The sequence below is a fragment of the Fukomys damarensis genome, unplaced genomic scaffold, assembly GCF_012274545.1.
Source record: "Fukomys damarensis isolate Sample0158 unplaced genomic scaffold, DMR_v1.0_HiC HiC_scaffold_9, whole genome shotgun sequence".
Taxonomy (NCBI): domain Eukaryota; kingdom Metazoa; phylum Chordata; class Mammalia; order Rodentia; family Bathyergidae; genus Fukomys; species Fukomys damarensis.
In genome coordinates this window covers 14,113,215-14,125,673 of record NW_022900921.1, presented here as the reverse complement: position 1 = coordinate 14,125,673, position 12,459 = coordinate 14,113,215, and the positions used below count along the sequence as shown (strand labels likewise).

Genomic DNA, 12,459 nt, shown 5'->3' with positions numbered 1-12,459 from the left:
TGCCTCATGAATCATGCATGAGATTTAAATGTGGAAGTAGACCTCAAATGCTTAGTATAATATTTAACGTAACAGCCAGCCATAGCTTTTATTATGCGTACATTTCATCTTCTAAACAGGTGTCCCGTTTTGTGCTTGTTTCTGCTCTGTGAATTGGTATGTGTGTTTCCTTTTGCAGATGGATATACAACTGATGACATTGAGTTTTACTGGCGTGGGGATGACAATGCAGTGACAGGAGTGACAAAGATTGAGCTTCCACAGTTCTCCATTGTGGATTACAAACTTATCACCAAGAAGGTCGTTTTCTCTACAGGTTCGTATGAGGAAAAGGGTTCAGGGAAAGAATCGTTATCATATTTTGTCATACAAGCTCATTTCTCTCAAGGTTGTGTCTGGGGAAGACCATCACTTTAGAAGACAGTTCTGATGAAAATCATATTTGCCACCCAGCTTAGTGTTCCATTCTTTTCCAGAAGGCACCCCCAGCAAAGCTGATAAGGTCATGTATGTGTCTCTTATTTACCAGAAAAGGAACGAGTTTTTAGAGATAGAATATAGGAGGTGAAATAAAGACCTGGGTTCACAGTTGTCTTTCCACTTTATACATCCCACAGAATTCATCACAATTCTCAGAAGTATACAGAGGATTGCCAAACAGGAGGTTAAAGTAGACTGAACACAGTGAAATTCGCCAAAGGGTTATAACTTCCTTCCAACTTTACCCAGATTTGAGTTATAGCCTCTCCCAGATGTTGAGATTACCCTCATATCGTGCCATCTTTATCCTTATGGAAGTGAGATTTCAGATTGTCACACTTGATTTCAGCAGCACATTTTTACATAAAAACAAGAACCCAGAAAGGTAGTCATTTGCTGGATATTAATTTAGCAGAAAAGAAAAAGAAAGCCTACAGGAATATCTCTTTTTCTATTTTTCTTATTGAAGTGAATCTCATAGGCAAAGACATAAACAATAGTGTGACTGAATATTGAATTGCCTCTCCTTTTAAGGATTCATATCGCTTCAACCCACTTCAAGAAGAATGTGTGTTACTTAGTAAAGACTAAAAGTCGTACCTAACTCTAAGAAACTTTTCCTCAATGTGAGGTCCTCTAAATCCATAAAGCTGTGGAGATGTGTTCTGATTTGGAATGATTTCACTTACATATTGGGATATTTGGCTTTGACCAAGAAGACTGATACAACTTCTTTCAAATATTGAAAATATCCTCACCTTTCTTATATATTAAAGTGTACTTTTATATTGTAAATTATGATCTCCTAGTTATCTTCTCTGAAGAATAATTCCCAAATCACCATAATCAAAGCATTCAAATTTAATAAACTGGTTCTTTAGTTGTATTTTGCACAAATACTGCTCAAAAGAAGTGATTCTCCACCTTTGAGAGGGTAGGGGATCCCTTTAGTACTCTGAAACAAGCAGTTAAATTATTAAGATTAAAGAGTATACATACAACATACAAATCTGTACAGACCTACACTTCCTGAAGCTTTGCCATTGATCACAGAACTACGTAAGATTGGGTCTTTATTCTATGAACACAGCATGCTGATAGAGCAAACGTATAGGATAGACTTAATGAGGAACAATTAAGCAAAAGAACAAAGGGACTGTACAAGTTGTATTGTCACCACAAGAGTAGCGAATGCGTGTCCTTAATGTGGTATACTACGCTAAGCAGGGATAGCAGGGATCCTTTTAACTACTGGTGAGTCTGTATTCCATAATGAGTATTCCTGATAATTAAAATCTTGAGCTTATGGAGTTCTTTGGCTCAGAATAGATTCCTTTACCCAGAGCTAAAATTGGATTTGGGGAAGATGTACAAATAGTGCATGGACCTTTAATGGGAAGCATCCAATACATATGGATTAATAATGATGATGTTCTAAAACTGTCTTTCCAGGTTCCTATCCCAGATTGTCCCTCAGCTTTAAGCTTAAGAGGAACATTGGCTACTTCATCCTGCAAACATACATGCCCTCCATCCTGATTACTATCCTCTCCTGGGTCTCCTTCTGGATTAATTATGATGCTTCAGCTGCAAGAGTGGCATTAGGTAGGCAATTTTCCAGCTGCACGTGGGGCTTGGTTCAGTCTCTGTGTGCACATGCGCTTTCCTCCACCAGGCACTGAGATGCATGACCAGACTGGACCTTGCACTTTGCGAGAGTTTAGCCATTAGACTTTGGGTGCTCTGATTCAGCATTAAATCAATTAAACACGAGTTAAAGTGCTACAGTGTCAAAAGTAGTTAACCATGTAGCTATGGATAATGAAATTAGTTTCATCAGTTTGATATTTTTATTGGAGCATATTTCATGCAGTATTGCTTGTATAATCATTCAGTTTGTGTCTGGTCTTGTTTATCTGAGAAGGGCTCCCTTCCATCTTTTTATTATTCCTGAATGCCAAACAAGGAAATGTAGTATGTAGTAAATGGATAAGTGAAAAAGATTCTAAAGCTTCATTAATGTTTTTGAACAGCATGCAGAGTACAGAGACAAAAGAGTAAGAACACTAGCAAATCAATTGAGGCATCACTTATTATATCTCTGAGTATTTTTTTTAAATTATACCACCAGAGGAGGAGAGTAAATTATATTTCTTTAATGTTTTTGTTACTATCTCCTGATAAAGTTAATTCATAACCCTTTATAATCCTGAATTCTAACTCTTCCCTTTGAAATATTAAATTGTTAACCTCTTCACCATGAGATCCCAATTCAGTCATTACTTCCTTAGGAAAGTCGTTCATTTATTCATTCAAAAAATATTTGTTAAAGCTACGAATGGTTGGGCAGACCTACATTCCCAACACTCTGAGAGGTTTAAGGAGGATGATCATAAGTTCAAGACTATCCTGGGCAACTTACTGACTTAGGGAGACCCTGTCTCAGACATTAAGATAAGAGCAGGGAATGTAGCTTAGTGTGAAGGCTCTGTGTTCAAAACCAGTACCACGTACGTTTAAAAAAAAATGCTTAAAGGGCACTAAATAGCAGAAGTGCATACAGCAGTCCTCTCCTGGAAGTTATGTTGTAGTGGTAAGAAACAGATAATAAATTAAATAATCCTAGAAATTTTATCACAGGGTTACCCCTGCAGAGGGAAATGAACAAAGGAAGAATACTTGGATATTCTAGGGAGTATAGTTTAGAATAATCACAGCAGCCCTTCACCCTGAGGTTGCTACTAGACTCAAGATTTTAAGAAGATGAAGAGCCATGGAGAGAACTGGATGACAACATTCCCAGGCTATTCAAAGACTTTTAGCACAAAACAAGCCAAACAACTAAGCAGGAGGCAAGTGAAGAGTGAGTTCGGGCTGTCGTAAAGATAATGTTCAGGGCAAGGGACAAGAAGATCACAAAGAGTTTTGTAGGCAATAGTAGAGGCTCTGCTTTCATTTCAAGGGAAATAGAGAGCCACTGAGCACAATTTAGTTTTAGATTGAATGGGGTCACGTGGCTGTGGAGAAAGTCTCCTGGACTGAGTCAAGATCCAATGAGTCAGACACTCAGAAAGCCACAGAACTCCCCTGTGTAGATGACCTCAATTATAATTTTTATTTATTTAATGCCATGGATAGGAGAATGTACCCACAAATATTCACTGAATGCAAGACTGGCAAACATTTAAGAATATCTTATTTTCCCAAAGATAAGATCAGTTGCTCATTTTGTTTGTATTGTAGGAAGGATATATAATTTGCTCCCTTTTTAAGAGAAATTTCGAAAATCTCTCTTTATGTGAGCAGTTTGCTACTAGGTTCAGAAATACCACAAAATGAGATTTAGATAAATGGAAAAATCAACATTGACTTCTTGAATACACACATGCATGATGATAATCTCTAGTTGAAAGGATAAAGAGAAAAGTGAAATTGGAAAATGTTTTAAAATGACTAATATAAAGAAGACATGAGCTGGATGTGGTGCACACCTGTAATCCCAGCATCGGGGAGGCTGAAGCAGGAGGATCACTGAGTTCGAGACCAGCCTGGACTACGTAGTGAGTTCAAGGTCAGTCTCAACTACATAGTGAGACGCTGTCTGGAAAAAAAAAAAAAAAAAAGACATGAGAACTGCCAGATACTTTGAAGTAAAACCAAAGCTCAAAATTGTTATTTTCTGTAGCTTTAAATGAGACTGTATATAAATAAGTACTATGATGATGTTTTTAGAGAGATAAAATCAAGTAAGAAAACTATGCCTCCTATGCATCACAGATACAAAATGTAACTGTTTGAAATATGCTATTATTTACCCCTCCAGGTAAGTTTCCAGGGTTGGAGACATCCTGGTTCAAATGATGACTGCGAGTTTCCATTTCTGTGATCTTGACCTCTGAGCTTTGTCTATTTTCACAACAGTGTTTTGCTACCAGGCTGGACTTTACTCGGGACTCTGGACTCCCAATGCTTTTACCCTCTAATTACAGCTTTGCGAGAAACTACTTTCCACTGTCAAAGCTTTCCACGTAACTAGACAAACAATTACAACCTGATCCAGCATGGCATTTCCTATAAAGAAGCTCTATCCTGTTACTTATGTGGGCATCACATGCCTAATTGTGTAATCCAGAACCACAAGAGTTCCGAGCCTCCACTTCCAGTTTCTGAATGTTGACAACCTTTCCTCTGTATTATTTATGTAATGTTGCAGTCATTGATTTCAGAACTATTGCCACTATTTTAATTTACTGGTCTTCTACTGTTTGCACAGATTAATACTCATAACTGTAACTGGTATTCTTTATTCTCTTGCATGTTTCTCTCCCTTCGTCAACACTGCTTCCAGTTGTCCTAAACTCAATTTGCCCATGTTCCTCCCAGCTCTACATTGCCCTCGTTATTAATGCCCCTGGGGCTCCCCATTGTGCAGTCTTATTTAACCTCCATTTTTCTCACCATTCTTCGTGTCCTGCCCAACAGTCTACATAGGATGCTTTTTTCAAAATCCTTTAATAGGCTGTGAACTCTGTTTCACACCCAACCTTTATATAGAGTTCTCTATCAGCCCTGCCCTACATCTATCTTTTGACCTCCAGTTCTCAGTCTTCTGGGTAACATTATGTTGTTTTCCCTGCAACTAACCCAAAAGTGTCCATCTCCTGAAGTCTTCCCCATGTGATTTATGTTTCCTCTGCATTTTAATTCTCATCTTACATACATTTCTACCATAAGAACATTTAATTCACATTTCTGCACATTTATTCGTCACTACATATAAACGTTAAAAAATACTGTGAAAGGAAATCTTCCCAAATGATTAATGTGCACTTTAAGATCACTTACACCTAATTCCAGGGCCTGTCACAGGGCTGGTATATATTAAGTCCTTAGTAAAAATACTGTGGCATAAGTTAACATTTGCAGATATTCTGAGGAAGGAGGAATAGGACTCTAACACTGTCATTTCTTTTCAGGAATCACAACGGTCCTTACCATGACCACAATCAACACCCACCTTAGAGAAACTCTCCCTAAAATCCCCTATGTGAAGGCCATTGACATGTACCTAATGGGGTGCTTTGTCTTCGTTTTCATGGCACTTCTGGAGTATGCTTTGGTCAATTACATCTTCTTTGGGAGGGGACCCCAACGCCAAAAGAAAGCAGCTGAGAAGGCTGCCAGTGCCAACAGTGAGAAGATGCGTCTGGATATCAACAAGGTAAACTGGGAGGGCAAGCCCTCCCTGCTCCTCTAACTCACGAAACAATGCTGGCCTTGCTCAGCATAGGAGAAAACCAAGGCCCAAGGCAGAGAATGGGAGGCATGGTTAGGACCCAACTGATCACCCAGAATTTGTTTTTCCTATCAGTTAATCTTAGGGTTGTGCAGACCTTCATCATCTGAAAACCACCTATATGATTTTTTCCATATATGAAAATAGTCCATTATTTACTTTATATTTCTTTGAAGTTTCACACCTTGTTTAAATTTAAAAAAAAAAGGAAAGTTCATCTTATTCTCATTGGTTTCATTTGCTGGAAGATAACATTAAATAAATAAACACCATATGCAAATTAATTATCTTATTAAACTCTTTGCAAAACAAAGGTCCTGGACCTTAGATCTGCATTCTCTTTGACTTACAAAGGAAACAAACAAGGCTAGAGATATGTTGAAGACTCAAACACAAACTCAGACTCTCTTCTGAAAGTAATGAGGACAGAAAGATAAGTAGGGGAGGAATGAGTTTTCTCCCGAAGTGACACAGTATCACTCCGTGCTGCGCACGTGTCCTACTTTGGGAGAAGGAAGTGCTTGGCCGTATGAGGCTGTAGTCTTGCTGAAGTCAGACCTGCTCAGAGACTTCCTGCGCAGCTTTAAACCCTTCCCATCCACTCAGTCAGTAGTTCTGGGCTCTAGTTCCGCAGTGAAATGTCTTGGAGGAAATAAAAAGTGATACGGAGGCCTGGGTCCCTTACCCTTCTTATTTGATTATCTTGAGTGGGTGCAGACATCATACTTCTTAAAAGTTTGCCGGGTTATTCCAATTTCTGACCAGGAATCTCCACTTTGAGGCTTGTGACAGCAGTCCCCATGGATTTAGCCCTCTTTCATCCCCAAATGTAACCTCCTCTGGCTTGCTGATAAGCAATTTTCTACACTAAACAGAATAATTATGTATATGACTACCCTTAGTCAAAATGTATATATACCCTCTGAGATAAAAAACACATGATCTTGATTTAATATTCCCTAAATAGTGTTTATAAATAGTTCCTAATGATAGAACTAGGAAAGAACCAGTACTTTAAAGCCATTTGCAATTGTTGACTGTAACAGTAATTTTTTCATTGACATTTTAATATTTCCACCTTCACCTTAACTTCACAGACAGCATAAATAAATGACCCCTACAATTGGAATTTATTTGGAGAAAATCCTGTGGAAGTTTGTGGTTTACTAGCTTTCCCATATATTGATAGGTCTCATATTTATATCTATGGGTCTAATAGTTGATATTGGACTATTTTTAATCCAGAAGATGATATTTATAATGGTGCAAGTTAAGCGTAGTCCTTAAAAGCCTATAAAGCAGAAGGTATAGGAAACTGTTAGTTTCTAAAATCCAAACTCTTACTCTTTGGAATCTGTAGGCTTGTAGATAACAATGGCCAGTCTCAGTTATGGCTACCTCAGCCTGTCAAATGAGAAAGTACTTTTTAAACCCTTTTTGTGATTTTTTTTTTGATACTGTACGCTAAGTAAAGAAAAAAGAGTGCATAAATAAAACTATCTACCAGTACAGCAGTTTGAAATGAGTTTGAGTCTACTTCCTAGTGCAAGGCTGGCTTAATAAAATAACATCTGATCTCTTTTTTACTTTCATCTACCCTATTTTTTCATACTAATTTGCATTTAAATGATAAATGTAAGATCTAGGCAGTGGAAATTTTATATAAACTGAACTTGAAAAGCTTCAGATAGCTCTAAATTCAACTGTACTGAGATGGGTAGAGAATGGTTCACTAGGCAGGTGCCTCATGGTGTAGAAATGTCCTCCTGGCTCAGTGTGGACACAATTCAGGCAACAGCATATGAGCGAATAAGAAAGATACCTGGAAATCTTTCATTGCAGAAGGACAAAGTCATCTCCCAGGGAATACTTGGTGCTGTTTAGAGACAGTTTCAGTTATCGGAACTAGGAGATGGGAGTTGCTGCTTGTACCCAGTGTGTGGAGGCCAGGGACTGATGCAGCAAACATTCTGCAGTGTGCAGCACAACTTCCTATAACAAGGTATTATCCAGCAAAGTATATAACAACTCATTCTCAAACATGAGAAAATGAGAACCAGAAAAAAATACATGCTTATGTTACTAAAAGTGGCTTATTTTACAAAAGTGGCTTCACCATTTTCTTTGATCGACCCAATACAAGATACCAGGACTTGTGATTTAGCACAGTGTTTCTGAAAAAATATTTTGAAGACAGTTTCAACATCTGCCCTCCCTTTAATGACTGTGAGACAACAGATAAAAACAGCTTATCTGACCCTGCACGTTTTTCATCTGTAAAGTGGGGTTCATTCTTCTCTCATAAATCTATTGTAAAGATTATTTTGATAATGTGTAAAGAGGGTAACATACTCGTTAGTGCATGGTAAACTCAGTAATTAGTGATTATAAATAAAATATTAGCACTAGTCATTATTAGTTGTAAAATAAAATGTATCATCTTCAGACTAAAGATGATCCTAGCTTATGCACCTTACGTGGCCTGGATGTAGAATTCATTCACATCCCCTAGAAGACAATATTATCTTAAAAGGAATGGTGCATGACAGAAATTTTAATATTAAAGCAAAAACAGCATATTTAATGACTATGAACTGTAGAATTTATAGCAAACCCATTATGTCAAACTTTATCAGTTATTTCTTAGGGCAAAATACCTATGCCACATTGATTAAACAAAAGATTGCCCATTTAACATTCCAGATTGCCATAGTTCTTTTGCAACCTAACATGAAAAGTTAGAAAGGGATCCACACTGAGTACCGATATTATAAACGTTTCTTTTGTGTTACCTTATGAATAATGCCATCATTTCTTGTCAGAAATGTCCCTTCATTCACTTCTTTTCAACTGTAATTCTAAACTTATTTTCCTTTAGGGATTGAGCACATATAATCAGCCAAGTATTGTCTGCTCGACACACAATCAGTCTCTAGGGGAGGGATTGAATTTTTCACCTTTGATAGTTTCCTAGAGAAGGAGGTGAGGTCCCTGCTCACTGAATCCAGTGATGGTGAACCTTTCAGAGCTTTCAGTGATAACATACAACTCGCTGTGGCATTCGTGCCATAAGTTCTCCACCACTGACTTGGTTTTTAAACTATGTGTTATTTAAAGCTGAGGTCAGTGAGAGAAGAAAATGGGAAGGTAGCCCATGTGGGAACCCCCTGGCACTTCAACAAATACTCCCATGGTTTTCCTGCATAATTTTTATTTTTATTTATTGGGGGGTACCAGCTTCAGCTCATAAAGCAATTCCTATCTGGTATTTTACTTATGTAAACAATAACATTCTTTAACAAAGTACAGCAGTCAAGGCTGCATAGCAAACGATAAAAATTCTAAGTTTTGGAGTTTTTTCCTATTTATATTCAGTGTCTATTCCACTGTGTTAACAAAAAAATAAAATCAAATTAAGAAAATCATCCTACATTAGCACATATGTTTAGTAAAGTTAACTTCACGCACACGCGCGCGCACACACACACACACACACACACACACAAAATCTCACCTACCTCCACATGAGGGCCCATGAACAAATGTCCCTCCACTGTTGTCCTCCTGTGAAAAGTGAAACTGTAAAATATTAATGTTTTTCAGTAAGCTTCAAATGAGCATGAGATCTATGAATGTTTTTCCTGTCTACTTCAGTATATCAAAGAACATAATCCCTCCTTAAAACAAAAACAACAAAAGGAAACAATACAAAATCCCTCTCCTGGAGTTAGGATACTCCTGTGTGTGTGTGTGTGTGTGTGTGTCCTAATAGAATTTACTTTTGATTTCCCACCCTGTTTTTGCTCATACACATTTTCAACTCTCCTTTTGAAAATTAAAGTTTTATGTTGTTTCCTAGTTTGTTTTTCTGCCAATTACTAAGTATAAGCATGTTTAAGAATCTAGTCATTCTTGCCTTTTCACCACCATGGTTATTGCACATTTGAAATACTTCCAATGTCCTTGTTATATTGAGAAGCCCCGAACCAGCAATTCTGTAAATAAATTCTGTAAATAGTCTTCTCTGTTCCACATTCATGAGTGTTGTAATTCTGTATCGTCTCTATCTATTGTGCCTAATCTTTTGTAATGCAAAGCCACTAATATCCTTTTGATTTATTTCTACGACTTGGAATTAAATTTGAAAACTAATGGTACATTTTTTAAAAACTTCACTAATCAGCACTTCCATTCTCTGTCAGCATTGGTCTTTCTTTATGCTTTGTAAAGACCATGAGCATTTATCTATGTCCAATTTACTTTAAACACCAGTCCTAATCTAGTGGCATCAGTCTACTTAATTAGCACATTCTCTACTTTGTCTTCCAGATTTTTTATAAAGATATTAAACAAAATGGGACCCAATATCGATCCTTGTGGGACCCTACTGGAAACCTCTCCCCAACTAGACGGACTACCAATTACGATTTCTCTCTGTATACGGTTAGATAGCCAGTTTTTCATCCATTTATTTGTATTTCTGTTGGGACCAATTTGTTTAGCTGTTCCCTGTAAACTCATGTTTGGGATCTTTGCAGATATTTATGGTCATCTATCCACAGAGATTTGGGGATAAGTTAAATGTTCTCATAAGACCCTAGTAGTTTCCCCAGGTTTATTTTTCAATATAGATTTGGTGGGCCTAAGCTTCAATATTCCATTGAAAAATTATTGTTGTCTAGATAAAGTGAATGGAATCTGTTTTGAGATCTTTTCATTTGTACTGAGAGGTTAGAGTGCTATTGCATATGGTGGGGTTGGTTTCTTGTTCTCGGGTGGTGGTGTTGTTCATATTGTTAGTTGAGTGATATATTAAAAACTTTTCCACTTGATTGGTTCAGAATTCAGAAACAGATATTTTCTGTCCCAGACTATTTATTTGTGTTTAAGAATCATTCACTTGCATCAAGTCCTTGTTGCTGTATTGTTACTTATTTCACAAATAAATATTATCTTGGCGAGGCCAGCACTTTCCTGATGATTCCTGGTCAAACTCTGAGTTCTAATGAATTTCAAAGACAGTCTTTTTCGTTGTTGTTGTTCTTGTTGTTGTTAATACCTAGAGTTTGGTTTCTGAACCCTCCTGTGTTTTCCATCCTAATTGGAAAATTCTCATTCATGTTGCCAACCAAATTGGAATACGAGGATTTTTATGTGGAATTTTTCGCTAGTCTATCTTTTCAGTCTCGACTTGTGCAATACCAGTTTCCTTTCACTTTAATTTCTATTTCTTGGCGTGGCGATGGTTAATATTGCATATTAATAATTGTTTATATGAGGACTTGATGTCAGATAAACTTGCATTATTGTATCTTCTATATCTCATGCTCTTCTTTAATTGTATTGGTGTGATTTCAAAATCCTTGATGCTTACTTGTTTTGCCTTTGGGTTGACCTACAGGTATGGTTAGTCTAGTAAATTGCTACTTTGTTTTGGTATTTTATTACTTTTTAATTTTAATTCCTTTTATGAGATTATTTGGAAAATGGTAACTGGTTTCAGAAAAAGAGATCTTTAAAAGCCTGTTAATCATCCGTTGGTCCTAATTCCTTCAATATTTTAGCACTTATGATGTCTGATCTCTCAGGCTCATTTATGTTCTTGCTGATGTTGCTTGTTTTACTTTAGTAGCTTTTGCTGAAACTAAAGTAGATTGATTTAATGGGATATATTCCGTATAGAATGCTTATCATATGGAAGAAAATATGAATGAAAGATGCAATTTGTATTTATGATAAAAATGGTTGAAGGATATTTTATTTGTCAAATCTCAAATCAAATGTTTCTAATGCCTGGGTAAAGCTGCATGAAAATTGAGAATATGCTCATGGCATGGAGGATATCTTAAAGAAAATTTGTTGCTTTTGTGCATTAAATTTTTTAGTTGAGATATGGCTTCAGAATTAATTCTCTATAATTCATTAAAAAGGGCTCATTTTTTTAAAAAGGCTTTCCTGTATTTCATAAAATACTATTTTAAAGAAGATACTTGATTTACATTGAAGTGTGAATTCCAATATCTTCTGTTTTACCCTTTTTTCCTCAGTTATGTCTTTATTTTGTCCCTTAAGTCCTCTTTTAAATTCATATTCGGAGTGTACCATAAGGACTGATATTCCACAGTTCAGATGTAAGTTTTTGAATTAAACTTATAACATTTAGAAGAGTCAAGATGCACGTGTTAGTCCTGAGAGGCACGGGGAGATTGTGGGATTCCAGGGACATATCAAACTCAGTGCACATTCAGGCATGGTCTTCCTTGGGCCGGATAACTTTGGACCTTTTTAACTCTTCAAGTTTCCCAACTGCAAGTTGAAAACACCAATTTCAGCCTTATAGAGTTGCTGAGAGGATGGAGTGAGATAATTATGTTAAGGACCTTACATAGTACTAGGAAAAGAGTGCTTAATTAATAGTTGCTATTATTGTGGAGATGGTAAATGGGGAATGTGTGTTTCTCTCAGTTTTTTTTTAATTTATTACTGTTTTTCTGATTTTTAACCTAATTCACATTGTTCCTAAATATATTTATAAAAGGTAGCAATAGCTGTTCCCTCTCCTATGCAAGTACAATCATTGTTAACCCTGCTTTTCATTCACAGCTAGTGGCATTCTTTTATAGAAATAATCATATTCTATGATATAATCATGATTATTTTATACTTGGCTTTTAATATATTTA

The 12,459-nt window shown here is 36.6% G+C and overlaps 1 protein-coding gene and 1 long non-coding RNA gene across 4 annotated transcripts in view; one reads left to right on the top strand and one right to left on the bottom strand.

Moving 5' to 3' along the window:
• Gabrb2 (gamma-aminobutyric acid type A receptor subunit beta2) overlaps positions 1-12,459 on the top strand; it is a 210,596-nt gene that overhangs the window by 174,016 nt on the left and 24,121 nt on the right. For 2 of the 3 annotated variants that reach the window (XM_033761617.1, XM_010622249.1), the window contains exons 7-10: positions 179-316; positions 1,933-2,085; positions 5,457-5,701; positions 10,106-10,219. In XM_033761617.1, the coding sequence (XP_033617508.1) occupies positions 179-316; positions 1,933-2,085; positions 5,457-5,701; positions 10,106-10,219 (650 nt within the window). The remainder of the gene's footprint in view (positions 1-178; positions 317-1,932; positions 2,086-5,456; positions 5,702-10,105; positions 10,220-12,459) is intronic. The other variant, XM_010622247.1, reaches the window with a different exon arrangement.
• The window catches only part of LOC104860911, a 254,336-nt gene continuing 251,171 nt past the window's right edge, over positions 9,295-12,459 (bottom strand). The window contains exon 4 of the long non-coding RNA XR_779852.2: positions 9,295-9,355. This is a non-coding gene — a long non-coding RNA (uncharacterized LOC104860911). The remainder of the gene's footprint in view (positions 9,356-12,459) is intronic.